The sequence below is a fragment of the Thermobia domestica genome, chromosome 5 (genome assembly GCF_964235325.1).
Source record: "Thermobia domestica chromosome 5, izTheDome1.hap1.1, whole genome shotgun sequence".
NCBI lineage: Eukaryota > Metazoa > Arthropoda > Insecta > Zygentoma > Lepismatidae > Thermobia > Thermobia domestica.
In genome coordinates this window covers 94,420,997-94,446,567 of record NC_137458.1, presented here as the reverse complement: position 1 = coordinate 94,446,567, position 25,571 = coordinate 94,420,997, and the positions used below count along the sequence as shown (strand labels likewise).

The window sequence follows — 25,571 nt, the reverse complement described above, 5'->3', positions numbered from 1 at the left end:
GTGATGCAAGTACTTAGACGTAACATAACGTAACCAAATTAACCTAACCTAACATAAACTAACGTAAGCTAACCTGAACTAACCTAAACTAACGTAATATTAGTAGAAATAAGCGAAATTCTATCATTTTTTTGGAAAATTATGCGGGACTCCTACACTAATATAACATAAACTAAACTAACCTAACGTAACCTAAACTAGCCTAACCTAACTTAAACTAACCAACCCTACCCTAAACTAACCGAATGTGAAAAGAAATTACCAAATTTGTAACATTTTTTAGAGAAAAGAGCTGGACCCCTTCTGCTAAACATAGGCCGTAAGAAGTATCCATGTGCACAAGACATGCGATATGCGTTAAATCCCCCTCCTCCACACATAGCCATAGATAAAGTACAAGGGCACTACACATGCAGATATAAAGTACAGGTACGTTCTTTTTTATTTTCGTATCAGTCGATAAGTAAATAAAAGTCGCTTTGTTACCCCCTTTGTAAGTTCGTACATACTCAATGAATAATCCCTAAAATATGAGCGTCCTGCTCCTTCGGAAACTGATGCAGCTTCATGTATACTATATCTTAGATAGCATTCGTGCTTTTTAGTGGCCACCTAGCACAAGTTGGTTCGTGGTTTATGCACTAGCTCCTCATTTAGTGTATGTTCTGCAAAAAGAAATCTTAAAATGCAATAAATGTGTGAAAATTTGGTAGAACCGTCTTCTCGAGTCGAGTAATGCCGAAAATAAATAGAAGTACAACCTTGAAAACAGTTTCGTTTGGGTCTACTCCGGGGCTGCTATCTGCGAGAGATTAAACTAATCGACTTATTGCCGATACTAAATCCAATCAACTCGAAATGCAGACACAACCTAATAAAATAATGACTTACTACTACCAGAAATTGCATTCTTAACATTTTCTGTTAGAAATACGAACATTTATATAATCTTTATATTACACAATATGTACATAATAAGTGAATATGAATCATTCGGAGAAAGTATTTCCAAATACGAACATTTGCATTGTATGAAAAATCAATGACATACCATAGTACTCTCATTATAATTCTTCTAACTTCACCTCATAGATTCAAAACAACAAGCTGTCAACATCAACAAGCGTCTGATTACACATACACCGCCACATCTCGTTATATCACGCTCATCGCGAGATCTAGTGGTTCCCAGCAAAAGAGAAGGTGGGTGGACTAGGAAGTAAGTAAATTTACATCTAAATTTCACAGTATGCTTTCAAAATCTTTAACATATTTTAGGATATTGTTGTATTGTAGTATGTGTAGAATTGTAATATAAAGCAACGCGAAACTCGCATGTCATTAAATAAGGGAAACACCTATTACCTTATTTACTTGCGCTACTTCTCCACCCTTTCCATTCCCTCTCACAATTGGTACGGTCCATTTAGTTTTTCGCTGAAGCGGAAGCTTGTTGTAGGGTAATGATAAACAGCGACGACTTCTTTTGCCATGTAAACATGCTGGTGATTCGTAGGAGGTACACAATGTGTCATGTTTAGGAAACTATATGCACTTTATGATGGTTAACTTTTCCAAATAAATATGGCCGACCGTGTCTATGTCTACAATGAATAAAGAAATACTGATGTACAGTATAGTTCTTAAGACTATAGAAACAAAGGGGATGCGAGAATGCATATTGGGGTAAATTTTCGTGACAGTATACTATTGTAGAAAACAATAAACTAATGTAGAATCCATCCGAAGGCGTGGTAATTATTTTTACATCATCAGTAAATGCTGCATTGATTAGTTTACGCGAGTAAACATGGCGGCCATTCATTTCGTACTTCAGCTTGATCGAAACATTTCAGTCGCAGGTAACGTGTATTAATATTAGGTCCTGTGTATATGATCAGGAAGCTGTTTTACTTGAATGTTCTCGCAGCAAAAAACCAATATATCAGTTATTTTCGTGTGCTTTATTATTTTCAACGGTGGAACATAGGTATGGAATAGTTGCTTTCGATTGCGTCTCTTTAAATAAATAATGTAAGAATTCCTTTAGCAACAGTTCTTGCGAATAGAAAGTGCTCCGTGAACTCTTAAAAGGTAATTTCTGAATATCTTTGTGCTGTGGTCAACATCCTTATGTAAAATCATGTCGACTTTTCCAGAATTCGAACAAGGGATGTTGCGATCCTATTTTATGGGCGCTGATACGATTTCATTTTGTTGTGAAAGAAGTGCAGGAATAGTCAATTTCATTATGTATCCATAAAATAGGATAGCACACGAGGAATTTCGATGCAGATTTATTGTACGGATCCGACATAAATTCAGTGGATATATACTTTGTCAGTAAACCTACTTTCTGTATCTTAAAGAATCATTTTCGAGGTATAGAGTTAGTATCGTTGGTACAGATTCACTTTAGAAGGGCTTCAGTGTACGTATGCCATAAAAATACTTGCATAAAGCAGTAATCAACGGGTATAAGGTTGCCACTAAATAGTATGAATTCTGTCTAACGCAGTTAGGGCAGAAGCGGAAGAGAGGGCCCGCGGAGGTGTGTCCGTAGTGAGCAGGCGCGTCAGAAACTGTGAGTAATACACACATAAAGGAGAATAGCGAAAATAATTATAAGGCATAAAAACACTTGCCTTACATGTTTGATTATGTATTTGGATGTTATTTTGGACGCTGCAAGTACCGTCCTGAGATGTTTTAATTACTTCCGCATTGGTGTTCTAAAATAACAACATAAATAGGATAGTTGCTAACGCTCTCGCGTTTGTTGCGAGCGGTCGCGGGTTCGAATTCTGGTGGGAACACTCCATCGAGAAACCAAAAGCTTCTTCAGGCCAGCTATTCTGAGTAAGGTTCTCTTACGTTTTCCTCATTCACACCAGCCAAATATTGGGGTGGTACCTCAACAGTACCAGACCGCTTTCCTCCGTTCCTTTGTTCCTCCACAATTTCCTGGGCAGTATGGTCGCTGAGGGACGTTATTCGTCATACGTGATAGACGAACGTGGCCATAGAAACAGAAAGCATATAAATATAAACCTTCACCTCACTTAACTTTGTATACTATGGTTAATGGCTAATTTATAGATTAATCCCTGTTTAACAGGTTACACTTTGCTAAGTGTATTTCTACGTAGATAATCATTTTACAGAAAAGAACGCAACATATTTTGATTATGCACACACTGGTCTATTAAAATATTAGAGATTTGTTCTATAAATTTACAAATACGCCTATCTAGATCCTTATAGTAAATCGTCTCCGGGATATCATTAGAGCGCTTGGTTATTTCAGATTTATAACGCCCTTTATTGAGTAACGTTCTCTCACTCTGCAGCTGCGAATGTATATTCAGCTTCAATGAATGTTAGTTTTGCATTACCTTAAAATATTAGATTCCTTGATTGGTAGTTAAAATTTGCTTGCGCGTATTATTATTATTGTATAAAACTTGTTTAAGGAAAGGCGCGTAACCGCAGTTTTGTAGGATCTTTGACTTAGAACAGCTCGTGAAGAAAAAAAATGTGACATATTAATGAGTAAGGTGAAACGAAAGCGTTCGGCATTTTTTTCTTTTTTTTTTTTAGTATAATTAACAGCACAGATCACGACTATTCGTTATCTGATATACCTTCTATAAACTATGTTAACTGTACAGTTTGTTAGTCGTGCCTTTTACGCCGAGCTATGCCTTTTATGCGTGTAAACTCTTGTTTCGATTTCAGATGGAGACACTTTGTTTTATTTAAATAGTAATTTGGTTTATGTCTTTTTTTTTCAATAGTGTGTATTACACCGTTCTTCCAGTCACCCTCTCCCTTCATGATGGGAACCACTAATGTTATAAATATGCCAGCAGTGGAGTCATGTCCATATATTTTCTGGATATGGACATTTCCGTAAAGAAATTAGGGATTATTTTAATGTCAGAGACGAGATCCGTCATTAGTAGGGCATCGCTCTTGAATACTCCTTCAGATCATTTGCAGCACTTACTCGGAAAGAGATTGGATTGCTTCGGTAAAGTTTTAACTCCGTTCTCAATGCCATAGATTGGATCTGGTGTTTAAAGTGGGATCTCAATCACTAATCGATTTTGTAACTGAGGTGAGTAACCTTACTAAGAATTTATGCCAGGCACACGCGCGGTAGCCTGCTGATGACATTGGAAGTGCGTCTTCTCAAACAAATCTATAGTGATTTCATTATTTCTAAAGTCGTTTGCTATGCCTCGGACCCGTAACCTGCACGGCATAACCGTGGGACCTAACAGAAGTATTTCATTTCGGTACTTTGGGAGTGAATCTAGTCATAGAAGCAAATATAAAAACACTAAACATTTCCCCAGAATCTTTTAGTTTCAGGTTTACAGACTGCCAAATCGTGGGAAAATGACTTCAGGGGTGAATATCTCCAGAACTATTAGTCATTGAGCTGAGGTTGCATGTTATCTTAGCAGACTCGTAATTTGCGTCATCCGAAAATGCATGATTCCGAATCTTAGTGCGAGCGCAAGGGAATTTCTACAAGAAGTGAGGAATTCCTGGATATTCCGTTAGGGTTCACATACAAATAAAGCAGGGTGCCTACCTCCTTTTTATCGTAGCCGACATAAACACGTGTGGCAGACAAAAGCGTGCTAATTAAATGAAAGATGACTAACTCGTTGGATGAGGAGCTTTGTACTCTTTTAAATGCTCAGGTTGGCGGCAAATTTCTAGGACAAGTTTTTAATTTTCATTCCATTTCATACACCAGTTCTGGAAATTTAAGAAACTTATTGTGGACACATATATATATGACACAGGATTTTTACATTTATTTTACATATTTTTCCACTTCCACTTTGATTAACATTTTCCACTTCACCGTCTCAGAATTTATACTTCGGTTTTCCACTTCACCATCTCAAATTTTATACTTCAATTTTTAATTATTTTTATGGGGCGGCAAAAATGTTAAATATGTTCTTGACAGTGCCGCATTGAAACTCAGAAAGAAAGCAGTTGGTATCCATGCAATAAATAAAAACAGAAATAGACATGGTATCATCATTTGGTTGAACTGGAGGCAGATGAGAAGAGATTTTTTTTTTTTTCAATATACCAGCATGAGTTTCATACATTTTTGGTAAAGTAGAATATCGTTTAATATTATTCAAACAATCCTCTGCACTTAACAGATCGTGGACCTAAGGCAGAAGAGAAACTGTAACAAACAGTAATAAAACAGTAAATTGTAATGAATATTTACTCGTCTTTTTCTTTCAGTTTCCCGCTTATCTTCAATACTTGTCAATTACATATCCCATTGGAGGTTACTAAGGGCTTATCTAAGAAACTTAATGGACGCGCCTACCTTACCGGTTATTTAAAAAGATGGGATGCCAATTAGACCTATAATTTCTGAGCGTTTCTATCCAACATACTTTCTAAGTGGATATGAAGATACTTCGAAGTTAAGATTTGTTGTTAATGGAAAAGAAGTAAAAACTAAAGTATGTTCGTTAGTTAATGCAGATCAATTAAAAATAACATCCGTAGACATAGTGGATATGTTTAACTCCATTCTCATTGGCTTAACTGTTATTTCCACCCAAAATTGGCTTAGAACAACCTTTATGACCTTGAAATATACGAACTCAAGAAGATTGAAGTGTGCGTATGTAAGAACTACGTTAAAATCGAAAATAATTGTTATTGAAAATTGGAAAAAAAAAAATAGGTTAGCTATGGGGAGCCCACTACCTTCACCATTAGCTAATATAATAATAACACATTTTGAATCCCGTAATCTGGAGTTACTATGAAATACTTTCACTACGCAGACGATGCGTTGGACGTTTATAAGATTGAAGACCAATTACAATATCTTTTCAGCCAGCTAGAAAATACAAATACAAAAATTAAATTTACGTTGGAAATGTAAGACAATAACTCTGTTAGTTTCCTGATTGTTACTTCTTATAGGCTCCACAGCAAATTCCAGTAAACAATTTAAAAAACATGCCTCTAGGGACTTATTTGTTCATAAAAAGTCTTAATATCCATAACGCAAATATATGGATGAACATGTTCAGTTTACCGATGATTTAAACGGTGAAATTAGACACATCAGTAATTTAGGGTTTACTAATTGTTATACACTTATAATTGAAGGTTGGAAAATACGGACTTAAAGTTTTTTTTTTTTTTTTTTTTTTTTTAAACATTAAAACGTGCAGGCCACCCCACTAAACTTCTCACTCTTTTTCCTCAAATCGAATCATGCTGTGCTGTAGTTGTCAATGAATCATTTTGTTATGAAATACAAACAAAAAACTGTGTGAAGTTTTCGGAAAACTTCACTCAAACAAAATCCATTCCCTCAAGTAAACTATCCTGTGTAGATTTTTTCGTAAGAAGTTACTTAAGCCATATGTTAGGATTAGTAATGAAATATCTATCTATTAAAATGCTACAATAGTAATAAAAATGCCTGAGCTCCAACCTCTAACTGTTGATGTCAAACCTTTGATTTACGGTTATTGTGATTTCACGTTTAACAAAGATAAATTTTTTAAAGTATAAGTACTTTAAATAAATTATTTAAGTAGATCTTTTTCATAAAGTTTAGTTTTTAAATTACTGTTCAAAGCCTTTGTATTTTAATAAGCCTTCTCCAAATTCAAAGCAAATGAATTTTGCTGCCATTTTTGGAATTATTTTAAACTGTATGTTTGTGGCCAATCCTTTCGACAGTGAGATCTCGGAAACCACAAGTGCTAGAAACGTGCCGTTTTCCTGGTCGATTCGAAATTTTGTGTAGATTGTCCAGTTCTAATTGAATATTTGAAAAAAACATGGCCGTTATTTCTTTATTACATTTTTTTTTAGGAGTACATTGGAAGTGTTGAAATTTTATAGAAGTAAAGCATCATATCCTACGAGTTATACATTCCAACACCACATAATTGTATATATCACAGGAGTTTGTTTCATGGGGAAATGATTATGAAAATCGAACTATAACCATTTCTCCAGTCTAAGATGAATCTTTATTGTTTGGAGTGTTTTGCCGAATGAACACCATAAATCACTGACATTATAATTAATTGTGTGTGTAGTGTACTTGCTTATTATATCCTGCATGCAAAAAGAAAGAAAACATTGATCATACATGAATTAGTAATTCCAACCGCAAGTAGTCTTAAATCTTGCAAACCTCCTCCCCCTTATGATACCCATTACCGATTTTTATCAAGATATCTTTCACTTGTGTCTGTAAAGGAATATGTACAGGTGTTGTGAAGAATGACAAGGAGATTCATGCTTATATGTGAATGATGCGCTTTGTAGAGAGCGCAGGTTCAGCTAATTTATATGTTAAAATGCTAGGTTTATATGTTTGTCTCCAATGCTTTCGACAATGAGATCTCGAAAAACCACACGTGCTAGAAACGTGCCATTTTCGCTGATCGGTTCCAAATTTTGTGTAAATTGGCCAGTTCTCATTCAAATGTTCAGAAACCGTGTCGTTATTGTTCTATTCAACATTTTAGGGGCCGTTTTGAGCCCATAAGAGATTGGTTGAGTTGATTTTGAGTTTAACGTCCCGTTCAGCAGCGAGGCTATATGAGACGTGGACCTACTGATTAACGTGGAATCCGAACCACATGAGCTCCCGCCGGGAATCGAACCCGGGTCTCCCACGCCAAAGGCGCGTATGCTAACCGCTTAGCCAGGGAGGAGCTCCCATAAGAGATTGGAATACAAAGTAGAAACTGGATGCAGTTAGCTAGGGATAGAAGTCAGTGGAGAGCTTTTGTGAACGCGGCATTCAACCTCCGGGTTCCATAGGCCATGGAGTTAGTTAGTTAGTTTTTTTAGCCCATAAGATTAACATTGTTGCAGGTCGTAACTATGGTGTTAGGCAACCAGTAAAGAATTTATGTAAGGCGGGTTGACGGACATTGCAGGCGCTTTGCTTAAATCGGAATGGCATAACCTATTCCATGTTGGCAACTTCAAAGGCCTCAAGAGACGCAATGAGCCGTTCTCGGACGGATATGAATTTAGTATAAGAAAAAATACTTCCACTTGATATCGTGTTACTTCTACAAATTTGCTGCAAAGTCACTCCAACATCTATACATAGCAATTCACTTCCTTTGTAAGTCTCCTATCCTTTACTTGTGTAAGGAGACATGCACAGTGAGAAGGAGATTCATGGTCAAAATAGAACGATGTGCTAAGTAGACAGCGCAGGTTCAGCTAGTACTTGATTAAAATATTAACTCTTAAGATTTCTTAGGTGGTGTTTTGTAATTCGTGTTTCATTATATCCTTTAGTGTTTATTCTTTTTACTTATTCATATATTAGTATACACTGCCTAAACTTAAGATTAACTTCATTTCGAGGGGGACACGGTGGTAGAGCGCTTACCTCTCGTGCATGGGGCCTCTAGCACGATCCCCGGCCAAGTAAGATTGCGATGGACAACATCGTGTTCGTGGGTTTTCTCGGGGTAGTCCCTTTCCTCCTACTTTCTCATTCCATCATCATTCACATGCCTTAGTCATCCTCTCCCTTAACCTAAAGGACTAATTTGTGGGACGTTAAACTGAAAGATTTCATTTCATTTCAAACGTTATGTTTCGTGAATGTTCTATTTTGTGTGATTAAGAATTGATTTCCACTCCAGACAAATACGCACCAGGGTTGACAAAAACTATGAATTTTATTGAAAAAACCCGTTTTTTTGTTTTAAACCAGTTTTTTTTTTTTTTTTTTTGGTTTAAATAATTTGCTCTATGTATTTATATTACATATGGACAGAAATAAGTTTGTTTCGCCTTGCTGTTATTATGCAACAACAGGGTTATGCTGGAAGGGGTCATATAAGCTTAAAGCGGAATGCAAACAACTTCCCGGCTTACATCCGAGAGAAATTGTCCTCCATTTGGACGCGAAACCGGGACTAATTGGCCACAAATGCAATGAATCTGCCGACTCACTCACGAAGGACTCCTGATAAAAATATGTTGTACTGATCTTTACATACTTGTTAATATAATTGTCAAGAGTCATTTTCAGGACAAAAAGATAAATAGTTGCACAAGTGAAACCATTATACAGAATTACATATGAATCGGGAAACTCCCGCCTTAGCCATTGGAAAAATCCTGTTATTACTTTAAATGCAAAGCAAATCCCGTTAATGCTTTGCATGTAAAATTTTAAGGTCAATGTATAACCAGTACGCTAAAATTGAGGTATTAAATTCCAAATTTAGTATGTAGATATCATTTAATAAAATTAAAACGAAGTCCAATCCAAGCTGATGTTGGAAGCTACGTAGGCAGTTGGTAAATTTTGTCAATGTCTATTAATATATTTAGACAACCTATGCTTCTTTATAAAATAACAAACATTCAGGGAAGCAAAAATATACAATTTGCCAATGTCTGTCAATATATTTAGACAACCTTTGCTTCTTTATAAAACAACAAGCATTGAGGCAATCAAACATACACAATTTGGCTTGATTTCGTATGTTTAGGCTTAACATATTTATGTAATACTTAGGTTATCAAGAAGACTCGCTTTAAAGTGACATTCAAACCACTACTTGGTTTACACATGAAAGAAGGGTTGTGGTTCGACCGAGAATTGAACATGAGACACTTTGATTAAAAGGTGAAAAGGAGATAAAACTAATGCAGATGGTTTGATGTGTGGAAACGTCACCATGAAGATCACATGATTTAAAGCATTTTTCGTTTTTGGTTTAAACTTTTTTTTTTTAAGCCAGCTGGTTTAAACCAGCCAACACTGATACGCAATAACTCTTAATTCTCTCAATCTTTTCTCCTTTTATCGATTTGTGATATATTCCTAAATATATAAAGGTAACCAAGAAAGTTCTGTCGCGTTTTGTGGAGGTCTGTGTTCAATTGGCCCTCACACCGTGAGTTAAATGCGAATAGAGATAAGGCTAAGGTCAGTTGTTGGTGTTGGTATTTCCAACATACTACCTGGTTGCGGCAGTTCAGTTCAAAGTGAGGTCAAACGCCGTTGCAGCGGGGCAGAAGATATACCAGGCCTTTGGTAAGGGTGTCATGACTACGCAGACAGTGCAGCGGTGCTTTAACAAGTTTAAGGATGGTGACGAAACACTCGAAGACGCACCACGTGCCGGAAGACTAACACACGTACAAAATAAAGATCTTCAGTCAGCAATTGAGGCGAACAGTGGCCAGACATGTGAGGAACTGGGACTACAATTCAGTGTGAGTGGAGAAACCATTCGACACCACCTCCATCAACTTGGGAAGCACAACAAATTGGGTCGATGGGTCCCACATGATTTGACTCCAGGCCAGAAGGCAACGCGAGCAGACACCTGTGTTTCTTTGCTGTCTCGTCTGAGAAAAGAGCCATTTCTTGACAGGGTGTGGACATGTGATAAGAAGTGGGTCCTGTACGAAGCTCCACGGTGCCATCATCATTGGTTAACATCCCATGAATTGGTTCCGAAACAGCACTGCACCAGAAGAAGGTCCTCCTGTGTGTTTCGTGGATTGCTCGCGGCATCGTGCATCGGGAACTGCTACCAGCTGGTCAGAGCATCAATGCAACTGCGTACTGTCAGCAATTAAGCCGTATTCAAGAAAAACTCAAAACTCTGGAGTCGCAAACTGAATCGCAAACGCACCCTCCTGTTACAGGACAGCGCTAAGCCCGATGTGACTAGGATGACACGGGACACCATTCTGTCCCTTGGATGGGAAACACTATTGCATCCGTCATTCTCCTCGGATACTGCACCGTACAATTATCACCTGTTCCATTCCTTAGAAAATCACCTGAGAGGACTCCAATTCATATTCCTAGTAGAGGTGCAAAATGCACTTGATGCCTTGTGCGCTTCACTGCCCACCAAGTTCTACCACGATGGAATCCATGTCCTTCCAGAACGTTGGCAGAAGGCCATCGATGTTCAAAAGTGGTGGGTGAAAAAGTGACAGAACTTTCTTGGTTACCTTTATAATATATTATGTCTCGGGGGGAAATTAGGTAAATTTTGAAAATCATTGCTCAAATAACTCTTTAATACGATAAATTCGCTGAATGTAAGAATTTTGATTTCCATGAAAGTTCTTTGTTTTTCCTTGAAGTCAACACTTCCGCTTGAGTGAGAATTTATGCTTTTCCTTATTCTTTAGAACGGAAAAGATGATCCTTCCTGGTTTCGTAAATTCCTTCGTAATGCTGAGTCAAATTTCCCTCCTATACCAACTATTCTTGATTTTGAAAGGAAGGAACAAAATACTTTCTGGGGCAACCTGAAGACCACTCTGATCTTATTTGCAATGAGTCACGGCAATCGACGATGTCATTAGAGGATTAAGCTCCAGTCTCTCCATAACTATCGGTTCTTGAACACGTTTTTTCTTTTACATCTTAAAATCAACCACTCATGAATATAATCGAACTATCAGACTGAGCGAATAAGTCGATCTTCTTCAAGCACTTAAGTTTCCATTCACTAACTGGATAAAATTACACCATTCCATAGATTAGGGCTGCACTACATCATAGCTCCAAACTATTGAGCTGGACACTTCTAAACGCCTTTCAAGCACCTCTATTTTACTGTCGTCACAAATTGTTCCTTGTATTCATTCTTCAATCTTCGGGAGTTTTAGATGATGTATTTTTATTGCCACGGTGTCTTCAGAAGATACCATACGATGTTGATCCTATTCCATAGCTTTCAAACTGGTAACATTCCTTCTATTTAGCACAGGTCTGTTCTATATTTTGCTTGTGTCTTCCACGAGTAATGATCTTTAAAATATCTCTGGACTTCTATTCTCCTGCAAAGAAAAGAACAAGATATTATTTTTCATCCAAAGCAAAGTAGAAAGGTTGGTGCAGGAAGATGTTGGTTGAAAGCCCCACAACCTCGTCAAGGTCTCTACTTCTGTGAGGGCCTATTTTTGACTGGAGAGGGACGTAAGATCGTATGCACCATACGATCTTACGCCGGAGAACCAAATTCTAGCAAATCCCTTGATATTTCACTTAGCAAACCCTTTGGAATTCCTTTAATGCCAAAGGTTTTGCTGCGATACTTTACCAAAGAATTTGTTATTATCAAAAGAAAAGAGGGACAGAGAATGATGAAGTAGAAGGATGCTAATGTGTGTGTGTGTAGAGGATTGTTGAAGATGAGAAAATAAGTAAATTTGAAAGAAAGTGTTACTGTAAGCAATGAGGGGAAAACGAAAATAAATGAATAAACTGTTGCTATGGTTATAAAGGAACATTGTTGTATTTTTATTTTATTTTTTGCTCTTAAATAGACATTTTGTTTGTAATTATTGTTTCATCACTATTGTTCTTAATTTGTTCAATGGTTAGAGTAATAAAAATGTTTTGGTTCTTCTAGTTTGTTCTAACATAAAAATACACATTCTTATTCGAGTTTCTTGATTGATCTCTTGCAGTGCTCCTAGTATTTCTGAGACAAATTTCGCACCAACGAAACAAAATTTTCCCTTTTCAAGTTAAATCTCACGTAGGTTGTAAGTGGTGGTATTTCTGCATTTATGACAAGTAGTTTACGCGTGCTTATAAAGAAATCCATTTCTATTGTATTTGTAAAATGGCATATTCACTAAAACATTATATCAGGTAGTGTAAAATGTATTGAGTCTTTTGCACACGAAATTGCATCTGTGTACAAAATCTCAGAGTATATGAGTCGCAGTGCGTCAGACTCAGGCTTGCCAACCATACGATAATTTATCGAGATATACGGTCATTTAAGCCTTTATGATATTTATACAATAATGCCGAATGCCCTTATGACAATACGATAATTTTAGAACGCACACGTTTTTGTAGCCTTCGAATTAGCAAATAAATTGCAGATGTGCACTAAATAATAATAAAACACACACTAAGGCTTTTAACAGTCATTTCCGATCAAATGAATCGATAACGATTTGCGAATTGGCAAATGACAACCTTGCGTCCATTCTTTAAATTCAACTATGTTTAGGAGAGGATGGAAATATTGTTGTTCAAAGTACAGTAGTGTTAATAAGGATAAAAAAAAAAAAAAAGAAATGAGGACAGTGACGCTGATTTTGAGTTGGAAACTGAAGATTGCTAAATAAGTTTATTATATATTATTAGTAGTGTTACATTTGTTTCTACAATTATCGCGTGCACAACGAATATACGATTTTTTTTTTGTAATATACAATAATTTAAGAAACGAAAATTGATAATTTTGTTCTCTGAGGTTGGCAACTCTGGCCCTACATAAAGTCATTTGCCAGCTACTAGTTTGTTTATAAAATAACAACAAATTCATACGAGTAGTTTTTTACAAACGTCAAAAAGTCACTCTCAATAGTAAATTACCCTTTTTAGATATTCTCATAGCAGTGATTTATGCAGCTTCATAAAAATAATAATGAATATTATTTATGAAATATGAACAAAATCGCCGAAGTTGTTTTAAAATGTAGTCTGAACGGGAACTCACCCCAAGAGTAAACTATTCGTTGTGAGATTTTCGTAAGATGAATTATACAGTCACTCACATTAATATTCGGTTTTTATTAGGAATTGCCAAAAACAAATTGAATTTGGATAATAAACGGTCAAGTAAACGTAATTTGTAAGGCAAAAGATACGTGGATACATATTGAACTCTGAAAGAACCCACATGTTCTCGTGCGAAATTAAATCTTTTCTTATATTGACTTTACTTACGTACGGTCTTTTACTTGGTACCCTACCATGAAACACGGAATATCTCAACACTCTGCGGACTGTTTCTGCAATTACGTTCTTGCCTAACTCGAAGTTTAGGGATGCCGCAGTACTCACTGCACTTAGCCTGGGATCCGTAATTTTGCGAACAATAGCATGTTCGTCACTATCTGACAATTTCCTGGACTGTGCAATTTGTGGTATGGATTCTATTCTATTTTCATTTTTATACATCCTGACAGTGTCTCTAACGGTACTCCTGGGATGCGTAGTATTTCAGCTATTTTAGCGTATTTACGCCCTTTTGCATGATGACAGATCACCAATTGCCACTGCTCGAGACTTGTACTGTATTATTAGCTTTTCTACCCATATTCACCACAGCCCGTGTAACCTGTTTGATTCAATAACTTTCAGTGCTGCTTATGCACCTCTGCCATGACCTCTCTTCTGCTGTCATCTGCAGTATATGTCTTGTCACCATACCATGCCCTCTACATAGGACAGAAACGAGTAAACACCGTTGGTGTTATCGAAACCGAATATTAATGGGAGGTATTTTTGGTCCATTATCTGTTTTACATCCCGTTACCGAGCATTGATTATCATTTTGTGCCACATTTTTTTCTTTCAGCGTCCACTATATATTTACATATCTTTTGCCTTACAAGATATTTTTACTTGATCTTTTATCATCTAAATCTAATCTGTTTTTGACAATTCCTAATAAAACCGAATATTAATGTGAGCGACTGTACAGGGTGTCCGAGAAGTCCTTCCCTGATTACAGAAATTGATAACTCAGGCTAGAAATAAGATAGAAATATGAAACTGGTGTTGAATTGTTTACAAACTATAAAAGTTTTTGTCTGTGTTAGGTTTGTTATGTTTTACCAAGTCACCAGAGGCAGTCCAAAGGTGAATGTTTGGTGCGCGTTATTGCACGATCGAATTATCGGGCCATTCTTCTTCGCTGAGGATACCATCACATCTGCAGTGTACCTGGACATGTTGCAGCTGTATGCTGTTCCTCAGCTGCTTCAGTATCGCCCCGATGTTTTTCAGCAAGACGGTGCACCACCTCATTGGGGTTTGGACGTCCGTGCCTATCTCGATAGGACATTTCCTGGGCGATGGATTGGTCGTGATGGACCAACAGCTTGGCCTCCACGCTCTCCTGACATAACCCCATTAGACTTCTTTTTATGGGGTTATGTCAAGGATGAAGTCTACCGAACACGTGTACCAGATCTTGAAACCCTGCAGCAACGAATAACCACAGTCGTTGCATCGATCCCTTCAGTGATGTTGGGTAATGTGTGGATGGAAATTGAATATCGCCTAGATGTGCTACGTGCTACCAAGGGTGCTCATGTGGAAGTGTACTGATGTGACCAAAACTTCTATAGTTTGTAAACAATTCAACACCAGTTTCATATTTCTATCTTATTTCTAGCCTGAGTTATCAATTTCTGTAATCAGGGAAGGACTTCTCGGACACCCTGTATATTTGTGAAATACAAACAAAATCACCTCAGTCGTTTTTGAGAAGATCATCTGAAGAAACTTACCCCAAGATTAAACTACTACTCCTCAAATTTTCCCGTAGAAATGACTTGATCACAGTATAGGGTTATTATTGAAAGATTGGTTTCTGAAATATAAATAAAGTCGTTAGAGTCGTCTTTGAAATTGATTTTCACCCTTCAGTAAACTACTCTTATTTTTAGGGGGTAGGGGGAAAATTCTAATACCTTCTCAGGAGAATCATAAAATTGTAATATGGTTCAGGTTATGGTTCAGCGCGGTGGTTCAGTGGTAGAGCGCTTACCTCTGGTGCGTGGGATCCCTGGTTCGATTTCCGGCCAAGTAACTTTGTGGTAGACAACATTGTGACCATGGGTTCTCTTGGGTACTCCCGTTTGTTTCCACATTCTCATTGCACCAGACCATAACCCCATACATTCTTCCATCGTCATTCACTTACCGTAAACATAAATTTCTCTTAGCCTAAAGAGCATAATAGTGGAACGTTAAACTGAAAGATTTCATTTCTGAGATACGTTGAGCTGTATGCCCTCTAGACAAGTGTATATCAGGATGAACAGACGCCAAAAAATTACTGTATCGATATCTATGGGCTGTTCAACGTGTAAATCATTGAAACCTTGAATTCAATTTATTTTTCATGATCAGCGTACTTTTTTTTCTCCTGTCGTCGTTCGAAAGTAAAAATGGAAAAATTGAAAACGACACAACCAAGTCGACTATTTTTTGCCCCCATTATTCTCTAGCTTACGAAAATAGCAGAGAAATACAACTTAAAAGTCAACTTAAAACCACATGGTAATTTGGTAAGTTCTTTGAGCCAATATAAAAGCTATTTTGTGAATGAAACCTATTTGTTAAAAGTGATATTTACAAAGTGTCGTATTCTTCAAAAGATACTTACATTTTCTTAACCAAAAGTAGTATCAACACTTGATGAAAGGCTAAAGGGAATCTCGAGATGAGAAATCAGTTATTTCTAGGTCATCTAAACCTTACAAGAAACTAAACACACTGTGCTGGATATGAAAGTTCCACACTATGCTGCGTCACTAAATGAAAGAACGTAGTTCATTAGGACAATAGAAAAAAATCATTAACTTAACACCGAAATAGGAAATTAATGCAGAGAATGAGTAACATCATTATTAATTTCATAAATATTAAGTAGTTATTCCTGTAAAGCTATACTTTTATTTTTTGTAAAGCCTACCTCGTAGTATGAATTGCATGTAATATGCGAGGATTACATTATTAGTATTTTATATTATACTATAAATTTGGTACTCCGATTTTCACTATGCAAATTTTTGGTCATTTCAGAGAAAAAAAGCATTAATACGTATAACAATATAATTTGCCTACATTGAACTTCGCACTTGCATAGATGTCTCGATTGGGTGCAGAAGGACTACGTCAAGAGGAGTTGCGAAAAAATATTAATACTTTAAAAATAAAAAGTGTAAGGCAATAATAATTATTATAGAATAGGGTAATACTTGTGTGATAAATATACTTTTCACACTTACATGATTTTCGTGGGAAATGTATAAGCGTGAAACCTCCAATGTTCAGTTGATTTCTTTCCATTTTCGTTATTTCGTATATAAATTTAAAATTTCCATTGATGTTGAAGCAACAAGCATGTGAAGATATTACGCTCTCCTCTTGACGTGGTATTGTAAATTGACGTTTAATTTGTAGATTTGAAATTGTCATAACCTGACGTAGTGCCATTTGAAAAATACGTTGAATCCTCCAGCTTGGAGCAGCTATTTACTATATTCAAGAATTTATTTGGAATTGTTGGAAATGTTTCCCTGTGACGCAGTGACACATAACAGACAACATCGTTTACAGAAAATTCCCTTTCCTTCCCTAAAAACGGAACTTCTCAAAAACCTTGTGACACGGTTCTACTTATTTTTAATGGGGAGTTTATATACTAAGTTTCATCTTCCTAACTTAACAGGACCATGACATACTCAAATTTTGGCAGGAAACCCGGGTTCGATTCCCGGCGGGAGCTCATGTTGTTCGGATTCCACGTTAATCAGTAGGTCCACGTCTCATATAGCCTCGGTGCTGAACAGGACGTTAAACTCTAAATCAAATCAACTCAAATTTTGGCACTAATTTTGACTCCTCGCTCTCTCTCTCTCTCGTTGAATACGCATATTAATCAAAGTAGTATGATAAAAACCCAGTTCGAGGTACGTAATAATTATGTCCAAACTTCATTACAAGCGGTTTCGCTGGTTTTTCGTAATGGGATCACTAACAAGACCCTTTTCATTTTTATACAATAGATTGCAGTTGATAAGCCGTTACAGTGAGCGCATGCATGCTATCTTGATAAATTCATCTTTTAAGCCAATTCGGAAACTAAACGTGTATTTAGAAACACGATTAAAGAAAGTAATTATAATCACATTAAGATTATTGTTGCAAACCAAGTTGGAAGTATATTTTTGGAGGTGGGTTTCTTGAGTTTATTGTGGATTTTACCCAGGGTTTGACCAAGTGGGCCCGGCCCGAAAAAACCCGGTGTTTTTTTTTTCGGGTTGGACCCACCTGAGTTTTTGAACCTTTTGTTACAAGGGTCTTTCAAGGTTGATCGGGACTTTTATTTCTTCAAATGAAACAGATAGCGCAAGAAGCACCAAAGTATGTCAACTTTTCAAAGTATTCTCCGTGCGCGTCGAGGCACTGTTGCCATCGTTGTGGCAGCTCCTGATTCCTTTGGCGCAGAAAGAACGTGGTTGTTGTCGTGGGTACTGGAGGACATCGTTCCGCAGTATTTTATCTGTCGTGAATGTTTTCCCTCCCAGATGGTCTTTAAGGGGTGCAAACAAATGATAATCACTGGGGGCTAAATCTGGACTGTAGGAGCGATGGCGCAGAACTTCCCAGCGCATTTCGGCCAGAGTTGTCACATTGGCTGTGTGAGGGCGGGCATTGTCATATAGAAGAATGACATTTCCAGACAACATCCCAGGTCTTTTCTTGCGGATGGACTTACGTACAGCACTGTTCAACAATGTGGAGTAATATTGGGGATTAATTGTGCTCCCTTTGTCCAGAAAATCCACATGGATAACACCCTTCATGTCTCAGAAGACTTTGCCATGATCTTTTCAGCGGACGGCTGCAATTTGCTTTTCTTGGGCGGCGGGGAACTTCTATGCACATGATGATGGATTGCAACAATTCATCACCTTCGGCTCGAAACCGATTCAGACTGTCATGCGTGTCCACTTCTGATCAAATGTCAGCTAGCGGGAAACCCACCTTGCACAGATTTTGCGGAAACATAAGTGGTAGTGAATGATTATCTCAGCACTCTCGATACTGATATTCACCTCGGCAGCAATATCCCGCATTGTTACTCGCCGGTTCTCAAGAATTATTTGCTCAACACGTGCGATATTCATTGGTGTGACTGCAATCGGGTGAATGTGTCCATGTGCTTCATTTGTCACCAGCTCCCGTCCTTCGCGAAACTATTCACACCATTCGTACACTCTTGTCCGTGACATCGTTTGTTCACCATACTGTGCTTGCAATCTTCTGAAAATCTCAGCTTGTTTAACTGTCTTCTTCACAAGAATTTTGATTACACACCGCTGCACAGTGGTCGGAAACTGGGAAAAAATGGTCAAAAATCGATTTTGTCAACTTCGCCGCCTATGAAATCGGTATCGATATTTGATTATAAGTATATCTCCTGTTTCCAAACCCGGAGTGTCAGGACATAGGAATATTTTCGCTGTCCATAAAATGCATGTAAACATGAACAAATAACAATGCCGAAAAATCAATACAAAATGAACCAAATAATATGGTGTGTTTATAACGTAACTCGTTATACACAGGTCCTCAGTCATAATTATAGCTAGATTGTAATACTAAAATCACAAACTAAATACAACTTTCTTACAAGGCTGTCTATAATCTTTATTATAAATTAACTAGAAATGTTCAGTTTCGGAAGTATATCACTTCCTTCTTCAGAGTACTACTCCAACTGAAATCATAAATAACATTACATCATTTGTTATCTCTACCAATCAGGAATCACTTTTCATTAAAATTCAATATATATGTCATTGTGTGACAATTTTAAATTCTTAACAGACATAATACATTGTTAACAAATCTTTATATTTCTTTTAACATTTATTAACTAAAATAAATACTAATTAACTACCTGAATATTGGAAAAACACATAAATAAATTTAACCCTATATTGTCCTTATATTCTACCTTTCTTCTTTCTTCTCTTTTCAAAATTTTCTCCCACTCCTCATTAATATTTAAACCACTATTCCAGTTCATAGCTTTATCGTAAACTGCTTTTATCCTCTTAGCTTCTTTCCACTTTCTAACCACTTGCCTCCCTTCATATTCCAATATTTTCGCTCCTTCCCAGTTTACTTCGTGGCCTGTTCCATTGTCGTGCTTGTAAATGACATTAGTGTCTCTCTTCAATCTTACATCATCTTTATGTTGTTTTAAACGTTCTTGCATTCTCTTCTTGGTTTTCCCTACATACACCTTATCGCATATCCCATACGTAGTTAATAAGTATTTATTTTAGTTAATGTATGTTAAAAGAAATATAAAGATTTGTTAACAATGTATTATGTCTGTTAAGAATTTAAAATTGTCACAACAATGGACATATATATTGAATTTTAATGAAAAGTGATTCCTGATTGGTAGGGATAACAAATGATGTAAAGTTATTTATGATTTCAGTTGGAGTAGTAATCTGAAGAAGGAAGTGATATACTTCCGAAACTGTAACATTTCTAGTTAATTTATAATAAAGATTAATAGACAGCCTTGTAAGAAAGTTGTATTTAATTTGTGTTTAAGATGGACACAAGACCTTTTTATCATAATATCCATTCTAAAATCACTTAAAACAGTTAATGTTACGTTTAGCTTTCCTGGCTTTTATTGTGGCACACACTTATTGAAATAAATACACACCTTTATGATTATGCATACATCCCTTTTCATGATGGTTCCTGAATTATATCGTTTATTTACAAAACATTGTTATGACAACGTAAAGACAAAAACTCATTAAACAAATCATTATATTAGAATCAATTTTTGATTCTCTTTCCTTTTCGTATTTTCTTCTTCTTCTTCAAACTGGTTAGTGCATATTTTAAAATCATACATTGCCCGGAAATATAAGAAAAGATATTTAAAATTACACTGAAAATACAAGATGTCGTTGAATGTTTTAACTATTTATATCGTTTCTGAAGTCGATGAAAATGGTTGAATAGTATATTGGACTCAAATACTATGTGTTTAGTGAAAAGGTTTATTTGTTATCCATTGTCATATCATTTATATGATGGTTTTGCTAGTGTTACCGAAAAGTAACATATACGCTGATGTTAGTAGCTCTGCAGTCTAAGCTTATCCTTGCTTATCTGCAAAATAAGGCTTATTGAGTTGACCATGAGTAGTACAAAGGTTGAGCATTGGAAGTAGCTGCAGTCAAGTGTACCTGAAGAACTCAGTCCCATCTAACTGGAAAAGGGTGATGAATAATGTTGTTGTGATCACAATTGAGATCCGCTATCTGAGTCTTGCAAAGGGAAAAGACATATTGTCTTGTACGTAATTTGGATTGCCCTTCGCCCCTGAATCATTGTTGTAGTAAACTCATACGTATTGCAATGATAAACTATCAGTCATGTGGAGCTGCTGTAAATTACACGTCAGTGCAGTAGTATATAAGAAGATTCTATATTGAATCTTTTAATTTTATCGAAACAATCCTGAACTAAATTACATTCCAGTAAGTATCAGTGTTTCTTCGAAGATGGTACAGGTGAAAAACCGCAAACTTTAATTTTGTATCCTAAGGCCAAACACTCATTTGTTTTACATCGTCTTTTTATTAGCTGCATATACAGTTAGAGGGAGAGCACATTGAACCTGTAACCGCATCTTGGATGCATTTAACTTCTGTCATAACTTCGTACTGACTAGCGATGTCCAATTCACATAAGGCGTCAACTTGTTTTCAATTTATAAACTGTATGTATGATATGATTCACAATGGTGGATTTCAAGATGGTGACTTTCATTGTTCTATGTCCTCCCCAATTTTTCCTCACCTTTATTATTCCCCCTACATTGTTCCTTTGGTTATATTTTGCAATATTTGACATTTATGCGAGGGGTTTCCACACTTTTGAACCACCCTGTATATATAACTGCACGTATTGTAGCAAGGGTTCTTCGAATCACTTTCGCAGTAGTTGCAATCGATTTAGAAAGGACAATTACGTATAGGATGATCGATAGACGTCTGTGAACTTCCATTATTTCGGAATAAACTATTTTTGTCCGCTTTTTCCAAGTTTCCGACCATTGTGCGCTGCTCCACATCCACTGACAAACTGCTTGCCGCCATGTTCGCTGCAACTGCTGCGCATGCGCCAAATACGTTATGCCGGGCGCTAGTTGCTCGAGAAGGAATACATTACGTCATCATTAAATTTCATCATGATCCGGCTATTCATCCATAATTTACGTACGAAAATCCCGGTCAATTTTGAAGGATCCTTGTAGTATATTATTGGTACAACCAAGGTGATCAAATTGAAAGTGATTTTTATCAGACTGTGGACTTTTCTTCTTGGGCGAATTAGATGTTTTCACGTTAAGGTATACAGCAACATTCAACATAAGTCCTTTATAAAGTTCTGAATGCACTAAATGAATAAAAAACCTTACCTTAGCGTGAGATAATTATAGAACAAATTAATGTATGGATTATGCGTATAGCCGATTTGAAGTAAAATGCAATTTTATATTTTAGAAAATACTTTCCTTGAATAGTGGGCTCGCCGACTCGGCGATGCCGAGGGACCTTATACCTCATACGTGTGACGGGTTTAAGGCAATAGGTGCCGGTACTACCTGTAAATATGTAGTGCATTAGTAAAACTATTAGTATTATTTTTTATTACCTTTGATGGTAACACAAGTATTCTTCAGTAAAATTTGGTTTTTCAACAACAACAATTTAGTTCAATTATTTGTTGCTACTCTTCAAATAAACGTTCTGTAAAATCAACACCAGCAATAGCGTAAAATTCTCGTCAAATTTATGAAGTTTAATGTTCGGAGTTCCGAAGACTACGTAACACTATTATTTCACGTGCTGAATTCAAACTTTGGTACTAGTGGAAGTTTCAGTGTACAGTAAAGAGAGTTGCATTTTCGAAGAAGAAAAAAAGTCGTGAAAGAAGTGCTCGGGAAGTTCCCGCAATCGAACGCACAAAGCATCTGAAGTGAACACTTTAGCAATAAAACTATTTATTTTGCACTGGAAGATATTTAATTTTATTTAAGATATTTTGAAACTAATTGGTTTAAATTAATTTTCTGTAAAGAACCGTCTTTCAACAAGTGCTCGGGAAATTCCCGTAATTAAACGCACAAAGTATCGGAAGTGAACCTCAACAATGAAATCATTTATTTTACGCTGGAAAATATTTGTCGTATAAGACATTTTGAAACATTTATTTTATAAAACATGAAATAAAGCTGTGTTTTAAATTAATATATTTAGTGTTCATATTTGGCGAACGTCACTGAGGCTCTTGGGATGATTCAATCTACATTTGTTTGTTCGTCTGCCTGTACCACGCATACTACATTTAGGCCTACCACTTTCGGTCTTTCAGGTTAGAATTTTCAGGGTACAAGAACGAGACATTCTAAATTTCGTGTATAGATTTTGACGGCATAATGTAAAATTTCAAAATGGCGGCCATTTTTTTTTTCAAAGTAGCGGGTATCCACACTACAAAGCGCGATTTTCGGTCTTTTAAGTTAAAATATTGACGGTAGAAGCACGAAACATTCTAAATTTGCTGTATAGATTTTCTCTGCGATCCAATGTAAAATTTCAAAATGGCAGCCATTTGTTTTTCAAACCAGATTGAATAGACAATTATGGAAGTTGCGACAAGGTAATCTTGAAATAAATCACATTTTAACACTTTTAGCCCAAAGACATTGAAATATTTCGTAAAAAAACCAAGTAAACCCGAAAATACCCATATGTGCCCAGGTGAGTTGGGCTTTCTTTTTAAAAATATCCGTTTTTTTCAAACCCTGGTTTTACCCTCCACCCTTCCCTCCCCCCCCCAAAAAAAATCGAATCTTTGGGCGGGAGAAAATTCCATGCTTCGACAGAAAATCAAACTTGAGTACTATACGAATAAATTTAATCATGCTAATTAACTGTTAGTAGGTATGTTAAACTTTGTTAATATAAGTGTGATTTAACATTGAAATAAATGTGAGTGCTATGAGTTATGTGATATGGAAAAGAGGTCTTAGCACCAATTGAAAGATATTCCTGTATTGTTATACGAGGTAGTAATTGGATGTATATCTGTAAAGTAATAAAATTTTAATCTTTTCAGAAACGTCCACCTCAAACCAATGAGGAAAGTATAGTAGATACTGCGACTTGTCAAATGGACAGCGGAACCCCCCAGAATTCTTCTGGGGATGCTGATGAAATCGACGGAAGTAAATCTCCTGGTGGAGATTCTCCAATGCCTAGTCAAGAAGGAGGAGATTTGGATTGGGCGGCAAGCTCATCACATCTTGATCAGGTATTTTAGACTTCATATACGCTCATTACCAGTCCACAGAACTACTGTCAAAATTAAGTCCTGCTTGGCATAGCCAATAGAAATAACATTACTAGAGCAATCGAAAAGCACAACACTTTAAATATATTGTTTCTATTCTGAGCATGGTTTTTGTTTCTAAAGCAGTGGTTTCCAATCGCTGTGTTGTGCAGTCCCGTAGGGTGTGTCGCAAAATTTTAGAATTTCAAAATGATGAAGCATTTTAGTAATTAGTTAAAACCAGTTTTAAGAGAGATTGTGCCAGTCAGCGCATCCAGCAGCAACTGCAATGCTCAGTACTACATAGTTAATACTTTATAGAAACTTATAATCTTGTCTATATAACTTACTATTAATAATAAACAAGTGTGTCGTGGGTGCTCAATAAAGTGTGTCTTAAGCGAAATAAAAGGTTAGAAACTACTGATCTAAAAACTCAGATAAAACTAATTTTCAAAATAAAGCGTAAAGAATTCTTGGAAAATTAATTGCCTACTTAATTGTTAGTCTATTGATTGTAACTAAGAATTAAATTTTAATTCTAGCAACAATGAAAAGTCAGGCACGGATATTTTGAAGAGTAAAAACTATGTTTTATTACATACTTATACTGAAATTTCAAACTTCAGAATTTAAAAATATAACTCCAGTTCTACCAAAAGCCGGGAAACAATTAAAATGTTTTTTACAGTATGTGAAGTTCAACAGTTTATGAACAGTGCACACTTTAAATCAAAGGAATTTATCTGCGTTAGTTAAGAGAAGCCTTTCTACATTCCACTGGATATATATAATGTGATGACAGAAGTCTTGAGGCTCACCTAAAATTTCCAATTTGTAACCCTTTTCAGAGTGGTGCAGATGAAGATCATGAATGACTAGTCACTTTTAAGTATTGCTTTGTACGTACTTATATAACTTTATATTAAACTTACTTTACTGGTGCAAAATAATTCAATTTATGGTGCTGGTAAACAGCATTCGATTTCAGTTTATTTGTATGAACGAAACTGCTTTATAGAATATTGAACACTATGAAATAGTGAACACTACACAAGCTCTCACTGTACTGAGGAACGAAGAGTGGACAATCGAAATAAGTGAAGTAAATCGTTTATTGGAATAATGTATATACATGGTGTATCTCGCTAGGAATACAGATATTCATATAACGTGATCTCAAATTTGGAGTGTTTAATTTTGTAAAGAAATGATGGCTAATAAAGGATTTATTGACGTAATGGTATTTCTCAGATTTGATGTACAAACGACCCGCAGCCAACGTCTAGAAAATAAATGTATTACTTACTGAGGTTTAGGGTTAAAGCATTTATCAAACCAGGATCGTATATGGACATAGCTCTGTGAGTAACATCCTATGTCCATTTACCTGATGTGTTCTCAAAAACAGACAGTGGTTGATGGTAGCAATGCACCTATCTTCTACACATGTGTAATAATGTTGAACATACTGAGAAAAAGTGTTTGTTCAGAAGTTAATAGAGGATTTCCGTGTTGATTGTATGAGGAGAAACAGGAAGAACGTATA

At 36.3% G+C, this 25,571-nt stretch overlaps 2 protein-coding genes across 13 annotated transcripts in view; one reads left to right on the top strand and one right to left on the bottom strand.

The window, feature by feature from the left end:
• The window catches only part of LOC145686002 (uncharacterized), a 29,446-nt gene extending 27,943 nt beyond the window's left edge, over window positions 1-1,503 (bottom strand). Inside the window, exon 1 of one of the 2 annotated variants that reach the window (XM_081758830.1) lies at window positions 1,366-1,503. The gene's annotated coding sequence lies outside the window, so the exon portion shown is untranslated. Of the gene's footprint in view, window positions 1-1,051; window positions 1,203-1,365 lie in introns of those variants that run through there. The other variant, XM_081758829.1, reaches the window with a different exon arrangement.
• LOC145686000 (uncharacterized) overlaps window positions 1,093-25,571 on the top strand; it is a 131,171-nt gene continuing 106,692 nt past the window's right edge. For 7 of the 11 annotated variants that reach the window (XR_014131506.1, XM_081758824.1, XM_081758828.1 and 4 more), the window contains exons 1-2: window positions 1,160-1,219; window positions 23,810-24,004. Coding sequence is in view for 10 of the 11 variants with exons in the window: in XM_081758824.1 (XP_081614950.1) it covers window positions 23,864-24,004 (141 nt within the window). In the remaining variant the exon portion in view is untranslated. Of the gene's footprint in view, window positions 1,220-1,418; window positions 1,520-1,745; window positions 1,863-1,885; window positions 1,991-23,809; window positions 24,005-25,571 lie in introns of those variants that run through there. The other 4 variants (XM_081758821.1, XM_081758820.1, XM_081758819.1 and 1 more) reach the window with 4 other exon arrangements.